General features: G+C 38.9%; 1 protein-coding gene across 1 annotated transcript in view; it reads right to left on the bottom strand.

Annotated features, from left to right (window-relative positions):
- RORC (RAR related orphan receptor C) overlaps positions 1–23,191 on the bottom strand; it is a 2,019,495-nt gene that overhangs the window by 175,870 nt on the left and 1,820,434 nt on the right. Inside the window, 1 exon segment of the mRNA XM_044079934.1 lies at positions 16,060–16,145. Within this exon segment, the coding sequence (XP_043935869.1) occupies positions 16,060–16,145 (86 nt within the window).

Genomic DNA, 23,191 nt, shown 5'->3' with positions numbered 1-23,191 from the left:
GATGGCCAAAAAGTGTGGTATGAGTTATAGCCTGGTAATGCAGGGGTGCTTTCTAGAGCCTTGAACCAGGTCTCAGTCACTGCACAGATATCGATGTTCTCCATTTTAAGGAGTGCCTCGAGTGAGTGCATTTTGAGATTTAGACTTCTAGCATTGAGTAGCATTAACCTCAGTTTTTGCTTGCCTGTTCCTGTTACGGTGGTGAACTTGTCATTTGAACCTTGCCTAAAAAAAGCACTATAGGTGCGGCAAGAGCCTTAGCCAGTATCTGGAATCCCAGGGGTGACAGGTGCAGGAAATCTCTGGCAAAGCATCGTGGTCTGTCAACCATGTCATCCCAGGCAGAGAGATACTGGATCCCCTTAGAATGACACCAGAAGTTAGTAACAGTAGTAGAGAAGCGTAGTTTGAGGCAGAGATAAGGGAGGTGGAGGATGGCAGTTTAGGGATGAATTAAGATACAGATTCGATAAGAAGGTGGTAGGGTGATTAATCATCACAGTAAGTATGTGATTAGGTAGAGAAGAATGGGGGGTCTAAGATGGAAGAGGGAAAGTGAAATTAGTAGAGGTGGTAGTTGCAATTCAAGTAAATGTGGAAGAAAGGGGGCAAGTGGGGAGGAAGTAGAAATGGAATAATTGAACTAGGGGAAAATAAAGGGGGTAGGAGTCAGGTTGATTTGGAACAGGGACAGATACGTGACCTGCATAGAAGTCTTTTAGTTTAAACTTGAAGTTCTTGAAATTAGAGTTAGTTCTGAGATCTAAGGGTAGTGCATGCCATAGTTTGGTCACCGAGTAGGAATACAGACATTGTCCATCAGTTTTGTTTGGTTTATATAGAGTTAGAAGCTGTTTGTCTTCTGAGCACAGAGCCTGGCTGGGGGTGTAGATTTGGATGATTGCATTTAAGGTGGACGGAAGTGCTTGGAATCTCAATTTCACTATACAGCTCCTGGGTACATAGTTGCCTGGCAAGCACCAGGTGTGCAAAAAGGAGAATTGTACATGATTAGACTAAGACCACAATTCTTACACAACTTTCATTCATGCAAATCTGTTATTTACTTGTGTAATTACTCTATACAATGGTTATACACAAGAAGGGCACAAAAAGCAAGTTTGAGACTAATCACAGCTTTACTTAAATACACTCTTGGTACCACTCCCACTGAAGCTCATTATATAAATACCCACAACCATGGATCCTGACTTCTCTCTTATAGCTGTAACCATCCGGTAGACTTGGGCATCCTGAGACATTGAAAACATTATTTCATGTTCTCTGACGGCCATTTAATTCTTGAAATATCTGATACAGGAGTTGATAGATGCAAGTATGCACTCTCTGGAGGCAACAACCTCATATAAAACCACTACCAAACAGGTTGTCAGAAACACACAATGCCACAGAGCACCTTCTACACACACCACAAGGTAAACACAAAGACCCACATATGCTGAAACCCAAATGCAGAAGTTATGATAACTATCCACAACAACCTCAAAAACATGCTACCATGGCAACACCCACTGAGACACATTCAGTTTTAACTCACAGTGTCTTACTGTCTAACATACAACCTCACAATCCACTAGATTGGTCATTGGAGATTCCCTCCTGAGACACACAGATGTCCTGCTCTCTAGGTTGACCAAAGATAGGGTAGGGTTATGGTCGGTTGCCTATCAAGGACCAAGATCCACCTCCATCATGCATACACTCAGGTCATTGAACCACAAGTACCACTATGACTCAGTCATAGTCCATGTGGGTGTAAATGACCTGAGATGAACCTCCCTAGAACTGATGAAGACAGACATTATGGTGCTCTTGGAATACATGCCCCAGGCTGGTATGAGCTTAGCACTGAGCAGCATTCTACTTCTCTAAGAATGATAACACAACATGAAGAGAAGATAACTGACTTTAATAATTGTCTTATGTTTTAGTGTCATTCACAGGGGGTACACAATATTTCTCACACTGAGAGGATATGGTTGACAGACCACTCTGCTGCCAGGAATGGTCTGCACCTGTCCCCTCTAGGCTTCCTTGAATACTGGCTAATACTCTGTCCACCTCTCATAATGCCTTTTTTAGGCATTGCCAGTCAGATTAACTATCTGACATGACTAAACTAACCCCTTAATAACCTAACAGTGATACAGGTCAATGCCTACAAGCTCTCCTTCATTGGAAGGACATATATTTGTGTAGTTCCTGAGGCATGGTTTAAAGCAGTGGAAATCACCCCAGCAGTGTAGGGCTATAATGCTTTCACAAAATAAGACCTGCTACTGCACAAAAAGGGAAAAAGTAAAGATAAACAATCACATTTTAGGGTTAATCAGGTTTTATTATTAGGTTTGTCTGCGACAGGTATGATGGCACCTGACTGAAGTAGCTTGAAAAGCAGACACCCTAAGATTATCTCAACTCCTTCCATTTCTAGCCAGCACTACACACATTGGCAGCTTCGACTAGCCTTCTATAAACTGGGATAAATACATGGTCTCAAACATGCAGGTCCAAAGATTCTTCACCTTTATCAACATGAACACCCTGGAATTTCTAGTCTCTATGCCAATTAGATGTGCAAACAACTCTTGACCTGATGCTCATAAACATGGGGAAACATTGCACAACCCCCAACTAAAACATCCTTACTGGTCAGGTCAGACCACAAAGCTGTCTCCTTTAAAATGAAAATAAAACCTGGGACACCACCTAACTCTGCAACTTTTAGAAGTTATTCCAAAGCAAACTTACTACTTTTAGGTGGCGCCATGGTAAAATTTCAATCCTACCCTAAATCCAGGGAGCACAGCACTGCTTATTTCTGAGTCACTCACAATGTCCCTGTACAACCATGTGTACAGTTGCATAAAGGCAGTGATAACTACCCAAAATAAGAACAGGACAGGCTAAAAAAAACAAGCTAACTAAGAACAATGAATGAATCCACTCGCCAAACAAAAACAAATAACGAGCTGCATTATTCTGGAGCTTAATTACTTTGTATTTAAACATATTGGGTACCTTGGCATTTCACGTTCAAGGATAAATTGCATACAGATAAGACTTCATTTATATACCATTGTCCCCTGCTGATTGGTTGAAAAATTACATCCATTATTATTCTTAACTACATTCAAAATACATTCAATAATAAAGTGCATGCAATAATATAGAGCGTAAACAATAATATAAATACAATTTGCAATACTACCTACACAAGCAACACATTACATCAAATATAACTTGTACTTTTTTCAAATAATTCAACAATTACAAAACTTTCATATACATAGAAAAGGCATATAATAATTTCTAACCCAATGCACATTTATCATGTTAAATGTTCAAATTTACCTCAAGATTAAGACCTTTTAGATATAGTGTCCTATAATTAATAATCATTCTACTTTCCAAACTCAACAGCTTCATTACAAAATCATCCGCTCTCACCTTACAAGGTTGGCCCAGTACACAAAAAAACAGACTTTCTTCAGAACCACCATAGACCATGTGAAAATGTTCGGCAAAAGGACTATTGATATTTACATTCCTAATGTCCCCCAAATGTTCTAAAATTATAACCTTAACCATTCTCTTGGTCTGTCCAATATACCACTTAATATTCTCACACCCACAACCCAAAATGTAAACTACCCCACAGGAGCTACAATTGAACTGTCCCCTAGAAATAAATCTTTTACCATTCTGTATGTAATTCATCCTTGAAGACAAAATGCAGAGGTACCTGATGTGTTTAAATACAAAGTAATTATGCTCCAGAATAGTGTGGCTTGTTATTTGTTTTTGTTAAAAAAAACAAGCTACCCTGATGGAGTCTCAGAATAAATAGTTTGAGCGAGGCAGTGGTGCAGCGGTTGACATTGTCACCTCACAGCAAGAGGTTTTCTGGTTTGATTCTTAGCTGGGGTGGCTTCTGTGTGGAGTCTGCATGTTCTCCCTGCATTTGTGTGGGTTTCCTCTGGGTGCTACGGTTTCTTCCCACATTCCAGAGACATGAGTCTGAAATGTTTCTCCCCGAGCCTCTGCTGAAAATAGGCTCTGTCCTAGTCAGACTTTCCCAGTCAACAAATGTTAAATAAAATCAATAAATATAATAAATAATAAAAGGAAAAAAATAATGTCCAAAAAAAGGAAGTGCAATGCCCAGCAAGGCAAAATCTCCTTCATCAAACTTAATAAGTAGCTCTGGGTCTACCAAAGCCAAATCTGAGATAAAAGTAGCCTCCCAGGATAAGAACAATCACAAGACATTCTTCAGCTATTATATCTACAACCTTAAAGGTAATGCACAACAATGTGTGGAACTAATTGTGAATGGAGCCACCTATACTGAACCAGAGGATATATCTAATCTACTGGCTGACAAGTTAAGCTCCAATTTTACCCCACTTTCATTGCAAGACACCTTTTAAGAAATGCTCCCAATCATAACTCCCCCGACTATCACAAGGGAACAGGTCCTAAAAGTGCACAAGTCAAAAATACTGCAGCCATGAGACCTGATAATATCCTATGTTGCCTCCTTAATATCATGAAACATAAGCTATTGGACCCAACAGAATCACTATCTAACCATGTCCTCCTAACAGGCTTCATGACAAACAAATGACAGACTGCTACTGTCATCCCACGACACAATGGGAGGGGGGGCATCTACAGATTGAGGAAACTATAGACCCATCTGCCTTGATATGTAAAGCCATGGAAAGAATAACTATGGATATAATAAATGGTGAAATAGATAACCTTCAGACATTAGATCCAGCTCAGTTTGAATTCATTAAGGGTAGGTCATGCCTACAAAACCTGGTGGACTTCTTTGAGGAAGTCACCAAAGCAATACATGAGGGCAAAATGGTGCATACTGCCTAACTCGACTGGGTTAAGGCAAGTGACACGGACATGTAGATAAGCTCACAAAATTTGGTATAACTTGTCTGCTACCCACTGGATACCCATCTGACTAACAGGTAAGACCCCAGAAGTCAGGATAGAGAAGTCTACTGCCACTAAATGGCAAGTCATAAGTGGGGCTCCTTGGGCTAAGTACTGGGCTGCTCCTCTTTGGCATCTAATTCGCTGAAGTCAAGGGTATCGTCAAAGACATCTGGTTAACTGTCTCTGTAGATGATTGTAAATTAAGTAAAGTCAAAGAATCCCCCAATGACACAAATACCCTCCAAGAAGGCCTGGCACAGACTAATAACTGGTGCCTGAATCATGGTCTAAAACGTAATGCCAAAACGTGCACAACAGTTTCATTTAGAAGGACAACAGCCCTTGCAAATTACTACATTGATAATATTTCACTAAGGGTACACCCAATGATCAGGGATTTGGGAACCCATATAGATAGGGACTTGGCCTTTGACCTTCATGAGTCTAACATGGTAAGGAAGTCACTCTGTGTTGCACAAATTATAATCAAGGTATGGCACCTAGGTCCAAGATGTCATTATTCCATTGTACTCAGCCCTATTCAGTATGTGCCTGACCAGGCATATACAATAACTGGGGCATCCACAAACACTCCTCACAAAAAGATGACATGGTCCAGTCAACATGTCCTATGAGGACCACTTCAAAGCCTTATCCTTATACTTGGTCTCTTACAGGCTGCTAAGAGGCAAGTTATGCCTGGTCTAAATGGACCACTTGCACATTTGCAAAACAAATTGCAGAAATACTTGACCTAGAGACCTCAGCCTCATCTGCAAAATAAATAAGACATGCTGGGGAGACAGTTATATGTCTCACAGACTGACCTTCTCTGGAACAGGCTTCCCATTCTTGTGAAGCAAAGTTCTTTTCTACACTAATTCAAGTGTAACCTGGATCTGTGAATGGGGAATTCTAAATTTACCCTTGGCCTGACACCTACTCCCCATTAGACAAAAGGGAGCTTGGAAATGCTTCACCATGCACACCCAAGTGATATATACTTTACACAAAACCTTTGGATCCAAACAAAGTCCTTTATATTTGTGTAGCATGGCTAGGCTTAAAAAGGCCCTTTAGGGTCATTAGCCTAATAATCACTATGATCCTATGATAATACAAACAACTTGTACAGCTACTTAGTTACCAATTTGTTCATGTGTACTAAAACAAATAATACTACAAGTTGTATAAGTTTACAAGCTGTAATGCCAGACCAGCACATAATAACCCACAGCTGACCACTTGAGGATTGTTTTCTTAAACTGCAGGACTGTCTTTCTGGGCTGGGTCTGTCTGCCCAGCTTCGCTATGCTCCCCTACCCTACTCATAAATCTCACAATCCCACACTCCCCCTTATCCAATTAAATAGACAACTTAACCACTCACAGTCATAGCTCATCCTACAATATATATCAATTATATATTTTGATATATATAAAATATATCAAAAACTGGTACAGTATCAGAGAAAGAACTTTGAGGAAACTTCAGCATAATACTAAGCACAATAAAAACAATACAAAATGCTCAATATATCACAGAGAAAATTACCTGACATGATATATTTTTAAAGTATATGATTTTAATGTCTGTTTCTTTAATGTGTACTGCCTTAATGGAATAACTCATTTTATTGTTTAATTGATCTTTTTATGCCATTGGCTGTGTATAATTACATAAGTGGATGAAGGGAAAGCCTGTGTGTTTTTATGGTTTGACAAAGCCCTATGGTGAAAGTGCTTGCCTGTTTCTGATGTACTGAAAGTTTTTTGCTTCAATAAAACAGCTTTATTTTATGCTCTGGTCATTTTTACATGTTCCTGCATTGCCTTGGATTGTTCTGCAGCTACTTTGTCTTATTTCACATTGGAATACTTTTATTCAGCAGAACATTTACTACTCTCTTGGGACTCTTCTTGGTTTGTTTCACTACTTTTTTTATTTATACTTTGTTGACCGGGTATGTATTATATGTTCTGAAGAAGCGGAGAGTATCCGTGAAACGTTTACCCTGTCTATCTAGAATTAAAAGTGTGCTGTTTGGAACCATTGTGCTTCATTTTTATTCATTCACTACTGTTTTTTGTTCCTGGTTCCCTATTCGATCAAGAAGTTTGGATATTTTCTTTGTGAAACTATGACAATAAGACCAATCCCAGGTTAACCTACAAACATACAGACACCTAAGAAACAGAACTAAATCTCAAATTCAAAAAGATAAAACTATGTAGTAAAACAACCTCCTACTAAACTGCCCAATGAAGCCAAAGGAGTTCTTGACCACTTTAAACAACCTCATAATTCCAGGAAAGAAAACACAACCAAACTAGCTCTCCAATGAAACTAACTACAGAATAGCATGTAAATATATGACATTGTCTCAGAATACTTTTATCTTACCCAGGTACCCATTGTAATCAGAAAGATACCTTTCCAAACAAAGTTCTCATCCACAGCACCACACAGTCTCCCTGCAGAGTATCTGAAAACAGGAGCAGAGTTCACAGCACACCTAGTATACAAGCTAATAAACCAGTCTGCCCAGAGTCTTCCATTCCCCACTCTATTATCATCCTATAAAAAGATTGCAGCTCTGTCTATCAAACTTCAGACTCACTGCCATTGCAGCCCATCACAAACTAGGAACTTTGTATGGATCCAATATCTACCACACAGATAAAAGCCACATAACTATAGCCTCTGCTTGTTTGCTACAAACCCTGTTCTACTCATCTTCCATTTTCACAACTCTCTCAACACCACAACTAACCAAACTAGAGCAGTGCTTCAACAGGGTTGCCAAATTTTCACAGGCATGCCCAATAGACAATATTAAAGTACACCTCTCAACAAATGTCAACTGGACGGGTCTCCTTATCAACCTTAACAAGGCACAACTAAAAATATTGCCCCACAAGAACACAACAACAAAAACAAAATATATATAAACATAAATCACAAACTTGGCTATTGGCATAAAAATGTTAATAAGCATCTAGTGCTTTGGCAGCAACATGCCTTCAAGGAGTCTAAAACAAAAAGGAAAAAAAAACACAATTTATAGAAAATAAACACATGGCAGTAAAACAATCAACATCAATTAAAAAATAAATATTTCTCAACTAAACTCAGTATTAAGACCATAAGGGTATATGGTATTATATTCAAGGATCAATTCAGCTTCTTGTTTTAGTAATAGTTTCACAACACTTAAAGTGTGTTTCTCATTCTTATATATTTGTTTGATAACACACACTTTTAACATATTTACATTACAATCATGTGATTTAAAGCAACAGTAGTTAAATGTGTTTTTAATTATGTTTTTATTGGATCTGAGGAAGCACCTTGTTTAGGTGTGAAAGTGTTTATCCTGTGTTTATTTATTACTTTTTACACATTAAAGTCTACATACTATTTTTGCCTACCAACTGCCTGGCTGGTTTATCTTGTACATATTTTGCTTATTTTATTTACCAGCTATTGCTCCATTTGTTTATATGATATTTGCATTACTATTATATTTACATAATATATGTGATTCTCCAGGATTTTCCAATTTTTAACATCATTAGATGCATTCCTTAAACTGTCTTTTTGTCTGGCCAACATAAGCTAACCCACATAAGCAGTGAATTAATAAACTACCTCACTTATGTAAGCTGCAGTGGTTTTTAAATACAAATTTCTTACCATTAACAAAATTAACTTTGTAGGTGCAAACTTGCACATATTATATGAACCACAAAGATATGTGTCATATAAAAAGGGCACGTCCTGTATTCATTTGCTCCTTTCGACGTAACCATAAACTAACATATCCTCTACATTTTTACTTCATTCTTACATGATTTTCACTTAACTTAGAATCATCATATAAGATATGCCACTGTTCAAAGTAACTATAGTGTCAGAACAAATGTACATTTGGTAACAAAAAATGCTCTGTTACTAAGACAAGGGGATGTTCCTTCTTTTTATCTCCTTTCTTATAACATGTTTGCTTAGCACTTAGCCAACAAACAGGGAAGAATTGTTAACTTCTAAATATGCCCATTTATCCGATCAACTAGATATCTGATTTTCAAAAATAAAACAAATAATGTGATTCATGTGAACAAAACCGGTTCGCATACTACACAAACACTAGCTCTCAATAGCTTTCCTTCAGGAAGAACCGTTAGTGTGTTTTGTGAGTGGCAACAAAAACCTGTGAAAAGTGTGTGTCAACATTCTTTTCTTAAACGATTTAGTATGAACCTCATTGTTTTTAGAATAAGTCTAAAAATCAATCTGCCATGAATGAATTCTTTCATTAAATGTAATTCCAACATTGCTGTCCTTTATGCAATTTTAAAATATCTTAAATCACAGGGGGCACCTTCACAAATACAAAACATATCATCTATATCATTAAATTATACAAATGTATTATTAAAAAAAGAACTCAAACATATACATATATTTAAGTTCAAACAAACCCATAAGTAAAGTTGCATAATCTGGTGAAAAGGGTGCCCTCATAGCTGTACTTTGTACTTAAATATACAACTGGTTCTAATCCGTACTGTTCTATTATTAGGACTAGAGAAAGTTCCTTCATTTTATTTCCTTTCTTATAAGATATTTGTTTAACACTTAGCCAAAAAACATGGAAGAATTGTTAACTTCTAAATATGCACATTTATCTGATCAACTAAACAGCCTCTTTTAAAAAAATATTGGTAAACCAACTTTTAACACTGATAACCACCCAATAATAATTTCTTGCCTTGCACATTCCTAAGTTTCAATATCAGATCAGATGAACATCTTACATAAGAAGGTATTTTCTTAACATAAGGAAATAATATCTTATTCAAATAATACATCTACTTTCTCCAACCACCACAGCATGAAATAACTGGTCTTCTCAGAGAATCTTCTGTGTTTTTATATAATTTAGAGAGACAATAAAGGCTTGACAGAAAAATGGGACAGAAGACCTGGGTGAGGCTGTAGAATAACAGGCATGTAAGGTCACAACAATGGAAACTAAACTTGCTGGACCAAAAAGAGACTATGAAAATGACTTTGACTTTGCATGGTTTTATTTTCTGTATTACTTTCATTATTAATGAGATCAGGGTGAAGGCATATAACACCCTTGATGCTACAAGTAGACAACAGCATCCCAGGATGCCTGACCTTGTGGAGGAAAGAAGGAAAAGAAGTTACTACATTTAGTACTGTCAGGAATGCAAACACATCACAACAAGGTTTCCCAAGTGGCAGAAAATCATCCACATCATAATTCGATTCATTGGCCACTCAAGTAGCTTTAGAAGGCATCTGCTCTGAGCTACAACAGAATGGCATTAAATATACTGATCCCAAGGATATTACCAACATCCTGGCAGATCAACTCAGTGCCAACTTCACCCCCCTCAACCCCTAAACGGCCCATCTCAATACTAGAAGATTGCCAAATTCCAGTAATAATGGCCACACAGGTAAAAAACGCACTCTCCAAAGCTAAGAATATAGCATCCATGGGACCAGATGACATCCCGGGCTGCGTATTACATGAACTACAAAATGAAATGGCACCTAACCTAAGTGTCACGTTTAATCATAGCCTCACCTCAGGTTTTGCGCCCACTGAGTGGTGCACAGCTACAGTTAGCCCACTCCACAAGGGGGGGATCCACCTTGGATCCTGGGAACTACCACCCCATCAGTCTGACGAGCCTGCTCTGCAAGGCCATGGAACGTATTATCATGGAACTTATAAACAAAGACATTGGCAACCTTCAAACACTGGACCCTCACCCAGTTTGGGTTCGTGAAAAGCCGATCTTGTTTCCTGAACCTGACTGACTTCTTCAAATCAGTCTCCAGAGCCGTGGGCGAGGGTAAAGCAGTCCACACAGCCTATCTGGACCTCACCAAGGCCTCTGATACCATCCTTCACTATGGAAGCACAGATAGACTTACTAAGCTGGGCATTAATCCCTATGTCACTCAATGGGTTGTCAACTGCCTTACTGACAGAACCTACACTGTAAAAGTAGCAGACTCCAGATCCAGCTCCAGACAAGTGCCAAGTGGGGTACCTCGGGGTTCAGTCCTGGGACCGCTCTTGTTTGGCATCAAATTCTCTGAAGTACAGGCCAACACTAAGGGACTCTGGCTAACAAAGTTCGCAGATGACTGCAAACTGGGAGCCATTATTTAATCCCCAAATTATGTGGATATTCTACAAAAGGGCCTTACAGAAACAAATGCTTGGTGCTAAAGTCATGGGCTCAAGCTCCATGCCAAGAAATGTACAGTTATCCCCTTTGGAGAAAAAACATGTACCCCTTAATTACCATATAGGTGGCAGTACACTAAACACCGAAAGTGTGATAAGAAACTTAGGGACACAGGTGGACAGTGGTCTCACCTTCGATAACCACATCTCCACAACATTCAGGAAATCCTTCTATGTGGCACACCTCATCACTAAGGGCTTTTCATCCAGAAAAAAGGAGGTCATTGTCCCACTGCACTCATCCCTCATTAGACCCATTACAGAATACAATGCCTTGTTTGGAATGTACCTCTCAAGACATTTTCAACAACTGGAAAGGCCACAGAAATACCTCACTAAAAGAATCACAGGCCTAAAGCAGATGCCCTATGCTGACCACCTTAAAAAACCCCAACTATACTCTGTCACATATTGTCTAATCAGAGGCAATCTCTGCTTATCATACAAGGCCATGTCAAACCCAGAGCTGTTGGACATGCTACACTTAAAGAAATCCCAATCCCTCAGAGCCACAGGCTCCAGGGATCTAAACCTTGTCATCACAATAAACAAAACATGCTGGAGGGATAGGTTCCTGACCCAGAGACTCCCCAGTCTCTGGAATAGACTGCCCATATATGTCAAGCCGAGCGCCTCTTTGGCCCTCTTCAAAAGAAACCTTGATGATTGGATGGAAGAAAGGAAATTCACCCCAGGGATCACGTCAATCACCCTGCTAGACAGGGGTCCAGAGAAGTAAATAGTGTGGGAAGAAATAGCCAGGGCATTGTTATGGCTAGGCTTGTAAAAGCCCTAGGGCCGATAACCTAGTACTAACCTATGAACCTATGATGGGCCGTGTATTGAGATGGCTTGATCAGAGATATTAACTGCTTCCAGAAAGAAATGAGACTTGATTGTCATTTCCTTAGCCTCACACCTCATGACAGAACCTGTTCCCCTCTTGTTTGCCAGTATACCACACTACTGACAATACTGTTGGAGTGGATAGCAACTGCACTCTGCAAAAGTTGGAACTAAAACATCTGCATTGTAAACAGGACAACCCTTGCATCCAGGATGTTTAAGGTGAATGGAAGTCTTCTGTTGAGGTCATATGCCTTGGACCTTCTATCCAAGCACTGCCCCAACCCCAGAGCTAATGCATCCATGGAGACTGTGACTACAAAGAGGGAAGATGAGACAGAACATCCTTGGTCTAGGATATGAAAATGGAGCCTCCAGAGAATAAATATCCTTGAGCACCTTCGACAATTGGATAACTTGATCTCTAATGTGACAGCCTCACTTTACCCTGAGCCAGCAATCAAGAAGCCTCAATCATCACCAGTGAGAGATGGTTAGTAAGAACAGGAATGAACTTACATAGTATTTCAAATGCAGCTCTCTGCATCAAGCATAATTTCCCCCAAGAGCACACAGGGAACCTGCTCCACACCTGGGACTGGAATCTCTGTCTCTCCAGATCCCAAACAAGACCCACTTTGGAGCACTGTCTCCCAGTTTCAAGTAGCTGACACACCCACACATGTGTATTTGATTTTCACATACACACATACAAACACACACACACACACACACACACACACACACACACACACACACACACACACACACACACACACACACACACACACACACACTTCTGGAAAAGGCTGGTACAGATTTATTAGCTGTACCCCTTCTGCCCAGACTATAAGGTAACCTTGCTGCCACCAGTCAACCACGGTCAGGCTCTGATAAAGAGTATCCAATAATACTGAGTAAAATCAATAATATAATAAATGATAGAGTGTAACCAAAGCAGTCAGAATTTTCGGAGTGGCCAAGGCATCACTAAAATAAGCACAAGTACTCTCAAGACTTTAAAAGTATTCTCTAAAAGACCAGTCACAATTAAAGGCATAAAATAATTAATAACAAATAATAAAATAGAAAACATGAGAATACTAAATATTTAAGCACAATAAACATCAGAGTTTCAATCACAGGAGAAATAAAAATAACACAGCTGGACAGATTCAAACAGATGCAGAAAAACACTACTAAACTAATCTCACTGTATTTCCTGACTGTTGAAAGAATAGCTGTTCCCTTGCTAACTTAATTAATACAGCAATGCAAGATAGGATGCTGAGATGCTTATTTCCACTAGGCAAAGATGAAGAGCTTCCAACTACTGAAGTGAACTGGTCAACAACCAACTCAACTACTGAACTGTGATAACTGTCACAGATTTTTGTATCAAGTTTCAAAGAAAAGAAAAGAAAACAAAACAAGCTGCTGTGTGAGTTCCATCCTCTCAGTGCTGGTTACAGAATGCTATCACATTTGATCACCTGACTCTGGTATAATACACATTCAGAGCTTTGCTAAGATCTTATTCAGTATTTGAAAATTATACAATAATTTCAAAAACTTCTACTCATCTCTTCCAGAATTCTTTGTTTAAACATAAACATTTAATTAGTTATAATAACGCTGTTGATACATTTTTTAACACAGGCATCTGTACAAATCAGTGTGATAGCCAAACAACATAAAATCATCTACAAAACTCCAGCCAGCCATGCTGGCATATGTTACACATGCACTACCCCACTCTCCCTGGCACAAATGACAATACCTCACATTGTCACATCTAGCATCTAGTGAATGAGACAAGTACTCACATGGTTCACAATAAGACCCTCATATGGAACCTCATGTGGAACTTCATGAAAAGCACTTTGTGATGAGCTATTCCCATAAAGACAAAGACCTTCAGGACTAAGGCTGTTAATGGAACGGGATATTGCAGAAGGAGTTCTGCTGCTGTCTAAATGGACTGTATTATGTTTGGAGGGCTACAGAACCTCAAATTATATGGTCCACCTTTGCTTTTAGGGTGGCATACATTCAGAAAACTCCCATGATCTCAAGATTTCCTGTCTGCATATTGCTCTAAGGATGCTTGTTGGGATATGTGAAACCACAAGTTCTTAACACTCTTCTGGTTCCTTGCAAAAGTCCAGTGACGAGTGGTGAACATCATCCCAACAGCCACAGGTGCCTTCCATTCTAGCTTGCTCTTGAGCACTTTCTCCTCCACTTGTGGTCTGATAAGGGAGGATTCATCAAAAGGGGCAGTGGTGCAAGATTAGTTTTAGTTCTCTTCAAATCTGCATAATCTGAGACAGGCTTCTGTACTCAGGTAATGCTTGTTCAAGCTGTGCTCATCACTCCAAGTTTTTGCACTGTGGATCAGTCACAGCTACAGTGAGGTAACGCTTTCCACTGATACCATAGAGCTGGAAGAAAGGACACTTAACTTAGTTTTGCCTAGACCATCATCATCATCATACAATCCTAGTCCAGATGCATCAGCTAATTCCACACCATTTTAAAATGTCTCATAACACGGAGGAGGATGGCCTCAACTCTACATATCTGGAGAGCTCTAGTTCTGAGAAGTTTTCCCAAATCTTCTTGGAGCAATTTCTGAAAAAATGGAAACCTCCAGCTGGGACAACCCAGATGTTGAGGGCTTTTTGGTGTTACAAAAGGAGGAAGCTGTCCTAGCTGAAAAAGAGTCAGTTGTGGCTATCTGGGGGAAAGTGGACCCTAACCTGACTCTCTTGGTGGTCTGTCTTCCCGCATTCATCTCCTTTTTTTCATTCTTTTTTCCCTCAGAGGGCAAGAGAACCTTTAGTATTAATGTATTTTTGTACTCCTGAAGGGTACATTTCCCCAAATATTTGCATCTTTCACAAGAAGCATTTAAATAATCAATCTCAAGGACCATGACAAAGCTTGTGACCACATTTCTGATGTTACTCCAGCCCGAGGCCTTATCCATAAAGGTACAAACAAGATAATAGCAACACACAAAAAGGCAAAACACTGCTACAGTAAACTACTGCCAAATTTATTGACACCAAAAGAAAAGAAAAGAAAAAAAATGTTAGAAATGGCAGATCTAACCAACAGGAAGCAGACCAAATACATGAACTATACATGAACTAGCACAGGGAAAGGGAGGTCTACAACTAATGATCCATATGTGGAAGTAGGAGGGAAAAGTAAACAAAGAACAAATAGCTGCTTTTCTTGACAATGACACACCTGGAACTTATTGCTGTGAAAAAGTAAATAAATCACCAAAAATGAACTTGAGCCAGAGGATCACACTGCAATGCTTTTGTCAGCAAAACAGAACTGAAGAGGAGAGGAAATGGTAATTCATTATGGGAGCAAGAGGAGTAGCTCAAGCTTGTTGTAGCTGCTGAGGGAATGCCATCTGCAATGACCAGGTAGGCATAAGTGAAATGGGCAGACTGGATCACATTAAAATTTAAATTAATAACCCCAAGTGTTGTTTCTTGGAATTCAGGTCAAGAAAGTGGAATTAGATTTTTTTCAACAAAAGATAAATAAAGATAAATAGGTGTTATTATCTAGAAGACACCATAGAGTATTAAGACTATACAAGCTGTTAATGTGGTGCTTCATCTAATCCAGGATTTGATTTCTGTGGCCACCATTTGCCTACTGTGTGGCTCTAAGCATGTCACTTAACCAGACAGTAGTCCCAGGTCACCCTTGAAAAGAGACACTTATGTTCAGTGGACTTACATGGTTAACAAATAAAAAAAATAAATAAATACATAAATAAAAAAATGTCGTAAATCAGTTTCCCTGCACTAAAATGTATAACATACTTCAAGACATATATGATTTTTGTGTTTGACAACAGAAGCATGACAGCAATCTCTGCCCACACTAGTGAGGGCTTTCTCACCTTACATCCTTCACATGTGATTACCCCATAATGAACACCTGATGACTTGTCTCCACAAATCTTGCAAGGGATCACCTCTATTTGTGCTGCAAAAGAAAAAAAATATATATTATTTATTAAAATACTTTTCTTAATCAGAAATGCTATTCCTAAACATTTTTAACATCAAACCACAGTCTTTTTCTACTGTGCAGTATGTATACTTTATTGCCTCTTTATTTTGTTTCCTCCCTCTGCCTATTAAGAATTGTTTTGAGCCCTTGCCTCAAAGGTCAACTGTCAATGACATCACCCCACACACTTCTTGAGTGTCTGATTTCAGACAACCAAATAAGACACTGTAAATAGGATGGGGAGCTCATCAAAGCAATTAATGTCCTTTTAACAGCTGGGGAGGTAATGAAAACAATGCAGAATCACTGTTAGAGACCTCTGAAAAAAAGAGAATTTATTTTTCCACTGAACTCTTCCTGTCCATGCTGAAAGATGCCTAAGCACAATGGGTTTTGGTATCACTGGTCAAGTTTAATGTGGATGAGACTGCAAACTGTTGATCCTATTTGGATGAGCTAAAACTCAAGTCCTGATTCTCAAACACACAATCATTGACAGCACTGTCTCTATCACAGCACCAGCAATAATTATTTTTTCCTGTTCTCTGTGGTTGTGTGACTGTGGAGTTACTATATATTATATAACAGGGGTACCTGGTGGCTTTGGATCCTCACATGGAGAGGTGCAGGACAGATTGCCCTCTAACAAATGCCTTTTTTGTTATGTACAAATGAAGCTATGGCTGACTGTGTTCCTCCAGTTGCAGCATTGAGCAGATGATCTCAGCAGGTCATAGTGGAAGTGGTATGATGACTTAACATACATCTTTTACATCCTTCTCCTCCGTACTAGTTCTGCAGAATGCACCTGTACCCAGCTCCTACCAGGTAATATTCTGGTGCTTGGACAAAGATCTCCATCAGAAGCTCAATTCCTATCTCCAGAATTTTGCTCCATCAACCAGAGACACATTTCCAAAGTAGGTCACTGGCAGTACTGTCAAGCAGAAACCTTAACTCTGCACCAAAAGTTTTATTTCCCTGTTTTGAATTTATACAAAATCTTCTTCTCAGTGACAGCTCAGTGAAAAATATTTGCAAAGACTTAACTGGATCTAAAACAGTTTTTCCTCTACATTGGACACAGCTAAAGTCCCACTTAAAGTCATAATAATCTTCAACTATGATGACACAGTCTGTCATTATGGTAGTGTACTGACCGGCAGCTAGCCCCACTAGGCCACTGAGCTTTTTTCAGGGCAGACCAAAGGTGGTATTCATACTGACTAGTGAAAATTTGGCAAGGGAACCAAGTAAATTCCCCTACTGTTTTCAGTAATTGCCATGGGGTTATTTGCATCCAACAAACTACCATCAATTCAAGCAGATGGAGCTTCAATATGATGTCTCTCATCTAAAGGATGGCATACTCAGGAGTGCAGCATCCCCTTATGCTCAGCTGTGGTGCCATAAATGGGAAGTGAATCCTTGCATTTGAGGTGAGAATAGAACCATAACATTCTGATCATCCAGCATCAAACATGAGTGTGCTACCATCAAAGCTATATGTTAACAAATAAATTTGTCAAGCAATCTCTCATTGTTGTAACTTTAGTTTCAAATAACACCAGGCAGGATAGGAAAAAGACAGTAATTCTACAGTATTACAGAAATCAGTGGAGATTTATGGAAACAACAGTTTACAGTCGCTCTATGCAAAAATGCTAAAGAAATGCTGAAACAAGAAAAGGCATGCTCTGTTTCCACTGATGTACATTGTCAGGAAGTATCTATATCAAACACAGATGCTTTACATTCCTAGTGGTAACAGTAGTTTTAGTCTAAGGTACATAACCAAAATCTTGGAAAGTTGCCTATATTTGTGTGTGTGTGTGTGTGTGTGTGTGTGTGTGTGTGTGTGTGTGTGTGTGTGTGTGTGTGTGTGTGTGTGTGTGTATGTGTAGGTGCAGTAGGATGTTGTGACTTCCAACCCCATATGACCTAAGTACAACTTCAGAAAGAAATACATCCACTAATAATGTGTGATTTGCCTCACCAGTTCAGCTGTCAGAAATGACACAGTAGGAGCAGGAATGCTACAGAGTTCATCATTCATTTTAATTGCTTTTCTGTATTTTCTGATCCCAGTGAGTATATGACAGGAAGTATGCAACAAGAAGTTTCCAAATGTGCTGAACCTTCACAAAGCTGGATGACTACATTCATGGCTGGACGTAGCACAAGTCTCTCTAGGCAGCTGCCCAGGGCCCAGTGCAAGCTGGGGAGGGGGCGGTCCCATTAATGCTGCAATTTACATTATGTAGCCAGCATTTTTCTATTTTTTTTATATGAGACTGACTGCTGCACAAATGTTTGCTTCAACAAAACTGTGTATCAGTGCAGTCAGTCAGTAACAATAAATGAATTAAACAAAACCAACCGACCAAATGAACAAACAAAAAAGTCCTACCCATTATTCTTCTATCCCAAATACAACAGTACCATCTGTTTGAACTCTCAGACCTGTCACGTATGTGAATCTACACCCACCCCAAACAAATACATTTGTGCACGTGCTTTCTTTTATCATTTGGCTTTTTCCTGGCTGGTGGGTGGGAGGGGCACATTCAGTGAGTAGCAGCCATTTTCCATTTTTTTTAATTCAATATGGATTTTTTTAGTATTTTTCCTTTGTAACCTCTGCATACTCTTTGCCCTATTGCATTCTGTCCCTATTACATTCACTTGTCCCCATATTCCCCCTTGACCTGCTTGGCATACTACAATACCATTCTTACTGCAGACAATAACAGGCAAGTGAGTGTTTGCTTTTTTTTTCAGTTTCCTCATCCCCAGAGAGTTGGGAGTTTGAGTAGATATCAGGAGTTGAGACTGATGAGTGGATGGAATTATAAACAAAAAAGTAAGCAAATTTAAATTTTTTTTTGTTGTTGTTGTCATTGTTAACAAGCTAGCCTAGCTAACCTACTACCAAAAGAGCAAAAACTGGATAATGTAATGGTTCCATTCAAAGCCCTTAGTGTGTGCAGTCTGTAGTGCTACACCAAATGTGTGCCTTAGTCTTTAATTGTATCTCTTAGGTTTGCTTGTTTACAACTAAAGTCAAGTCTTGTGTAAAGACTGAAGTGTGACTCCATTAACAATTTAACTCGTTCTACTCTACAGCTGTGGAAGGAAGGTGCAGACAGCAATGTCACAGTGCACAGCTACTGATTTCCCCTGATTGTGCAGAATGTTCCTAACTACTTATTATCTCTTCCTAATTTGGACCTTTGCCCCTATTAAGTTTTGTCTTTTTCCCTAATTCTCGAGCTATGATGTAAAAAAGTGTAGAATGTGCTTAGTAACAAGTCTTCTTTATCATAACTGAAGTCAAAGTATTCACAATCATTACATCAAAGCTACAATCAATGATAATATAGGCACACCCAGAATAACATTTTTGTCCAAGGTTCATAAGTAACTTTTTATGGCTTGGAAAGTATACCGTCTAGATATACATTAACACTGCTTTGGTTCAGGAGTTTTGAGATTTTAACATCCTGCAAGAAATTTCTTTTTGAATGACTACTGAAATATTTACAGAAATACGAACAATTATGCCTGTGTGTAATTAATATAATACAGATAACATTCAGTATTTCTGAAATGGAACAACTTATAGTGCAAATATGAAGGCTAGTTTTCTGAAGGTTTCCCCTGATGTTATGTTATAGTTTGTAAGTCAAGTCAGTTTTGGAAATACTAATGTGCATATGTAAACATTGCATAGCTCCATAATTGCTAGGAAATAATTTTGAACATCGCCAACACGGTGTATTTTACACAGATGGTGGCAGTGCATTTTTTTCTGTCTCCCAGAGTAACATTTCACACTATGGTTTTCAATAACATGTATCTCACTCACTTATGAAAATATGAATAACAGGTTGCAAACAGTGGTACCTCTCAACTGTACAAATTTTCGCAAAATGTCCAGATTTTTGCCTCATATTTTTGGTGTGTTCCTCCCAAAATCTGTACCTTTCTGGCAAATAGCTGAGCATTAAAGTCATTAAATAATGACAAACAAGACTCCACATCCTTCACAAAATTCATACCAATGCAAAACCTATTATTCTATCAACTTTCTAAGTTTGTAAGAGCAATATTTAAAATCTGTTCCTATTTGTCCCCCCATCATTTTAGGCTTTGTCCATATTCTTTGCTCTAAGAGGTTGAGAGGTATTTCTAATGCAGTGCATCTTAGATTAACAATCTGTAATTTGGTTTCTTTCACCTTGCCCTTTCACAGGACTTGTCAGTAACTGATAAGTCACTTAGTTAAAGAATCCACCCCCCAAACTTTCCTAAGGCCATAAGGAGCCATGTGTTGTTTCTTCCTAAAGTAATAAAATAGCGTTTTGTAGTTATCTTTTACTTCTGGTGTGAGTTTCAATTTTTATTTAGCTTTCATCTTCAAGATGAACTTTAGTTCATTTTTAACCTTTTCAAAAGACTTTAAAATGGATAGCTTCTAAGACAAGGAAGAGGGTCAGCATGAAGCAACTGAATGGGTTGGGTTAATTGAAATGGGGTGCAGCTACATTAAGGCAAGTCAATGACCACTACCTGTGATCAAACAACAGATGTGGTCAGTCACTTTCATTCTTAGATTGCCTTAGTACCCACTCATTTGAGCTGCTTAATTGACTATATGCACCTTAGATGTCTGAGAATGATTAACAGGGTTGGCCTTAGGTGAACTGGAGTCCAAGTTTAAGGACAGAGTAGGACAGCTCTGTTAAACATTGGTCCCCCTGCATACCTCCAGTGCCCCCCCGCCCCCCCACCCCCCATTTACACCATCCTGGCCCAACACCAGCTAGTAATTATTTCTTGTCTTTTCAAAACTTTGTCTTACAATTTAGTTTTTTATCCATCCTTTCTACACATCCTAACTAGTTATCATTTTATCATTGTGGTGTAACAAATTTGAAGGAAGTAAGTGAAATAAACTAAGGGTCTAATTACTTGCAGAACCCAAGAAGTCCTAGGTTTCTACCTATCTAAGATGCATAATAGAGTTTTTTCAAGCTTTTGATTCAATGATGGCCTGAGCAAAAGTACAGAAAGATATTATTTTTTCTTTGAAGGAAAAGAAAAATAAGTTATGTCCAAAGCTTAATATTCCAAGCTCACAACATAGTAGTCTCCAATAAACTGAGAAGAAGTAAAAATATTTAAAACATTTAAAAAAAGGAGCAGGAATTGAATAATTTATATAATGCTGCTTAGGTTACATGATATATAGCAATATATGTGATGTATAATGTTTGTTAATGTTGATTTAATACACTTTGATTACTTTTATATAAATATAAATTTGCATGTCACAAGTGATAATTCAATAAAGGTGTTTCCAGGAATGTGCTTTAGCTTGCAATGCAACCTGCTGCAATCCCCTCATATAACCACACACCCACACCCAAACACACACACACACACACATACACACACAGACATACACACAGACATAGACATACACACACACACACACACACACACACACACACACACACACACACACACACACACGTTCTTATACATGTAACCACCCGATACTGTCATGATGTCATAAGCAGCTATGTATTGTTTATTAATTTTTTCATTTTCCTAACATAATTAAAAAAGGATTTGCAGTTATCCTTTACTTCTGATGCTAGTCTGTGAATACCTAAGCTCTCTGCTTGCAATCAAATGAATGAATGAATGAATGAATACACAAATAATGGTCAAAAAACGTATTGAAGCTTACTGCTGTCAGAATTATACAGTGCAACCAATAGCAACTTCCCTCTGAGCATGCCTGTGTTCCCCCAGATGTGACCACAGTCACAGCCACGTGCATACACGTGTACACTTCAGACCTCTGGTTGTAAAAAAAATGAATGAACAAATACACAAATAATGGCTCAAGACCTTGTTTCAACTTGCTGTTGTCAGAACCATACAACACAACTCCCCTCTACACATGCACACACACACACAGATGAGACCAGAATCACAACTACCTGCGCACAAATGAACGAACAACTATACAAATGATGGTCCAGGAATTTAATCAGCTTTCTGATGTCAGAACCATACAGTGTAATCCACTGCAAGCCCCCCCTCTATATATATATATATATATATATATATATATATATATATATATATATATATGGGTCCCCTTCACAAAATCGAATTACTGAAAGCTCGAAACTCACAAGCTCGAGCCCAGAATCTCGAGCTTTCAGTAACTCGAAATTGTGAAGGAAAGCATTTAAAGTAAAAAAAAAAACAGAGATATACTTACATGTAAGCAGAGAGCTAGGTCCCCTTGCATCGTTCCTGGTTTCATGTGCGAGTTGTGTGACCGGACTTCAAAGGAAGAGTGGTAATTCTCCTGTTATGCACTTATGCACTTATGCATATAGCGCAGAACGGGAGATTTCCCTTTTCCTCTGAGTTGGTATATTTAAGTAGGGGGTTGTGGGGGGTGCAGGGGGGCATGTTTTGCTTTGTTTTTGTTCCCCTGACCAGTTTCGAGTTATTGAAAGCTCGAGATTCTGGGCTCGAGCTTGTGAATTTTGAGCTTTCAGTAATTCAATCTTGTGAAGGGGAACTATATATATATATATATATATATATATATATATATATATATATATATATATCTCTATCTATATAGGTCCCCTACACTAGACCGACACGCCATGAAGCCGACACCCAAAAGACCGACACAAGGAAGACCAACGACACAGATGATCGACAAGGTGAAATCCTGACAGCCGAAACACCGACATGGGCAACGTGTGAGCATGACTCGGTAAGTGTGCGATAGTGAGGGATTTAGGGTTAGGGTGCGGACAGGTAAGTGTGTGATAGTGAGGGATTTAGGGTTAGGGTGCGGGAAAGGTGAGTGTGCGGTAGTATCGGGCTTAGGGTTAGGGTGCGGGTAAGATAAGTGTGATAGTGACGGACGTTAGGGTTAGGGTGTGGGTCAGGTAAGTGTGCGATAGTGACGGAGTTTA

Source organism: Protopterus annectens, chromosome 8.part0 (genome assembly GCF_019279795.1).
Source record: "Protopterus annectens isolate FY-2018-M chromosome 8.part0, PAN1.0, whole genome shotgun sequence".
NCBI classification, from domain to species: Eukaryota; Metazoa; Chordata; order Ceratodontiformes; family Protopteridae; genus Protopterus; species Protopterus annectens.
The sequence above is the reverse complement of the archived record's forward strand: the minus strand, read 5'-3'. Positions and strand labels throughout refer to the sequence as shown.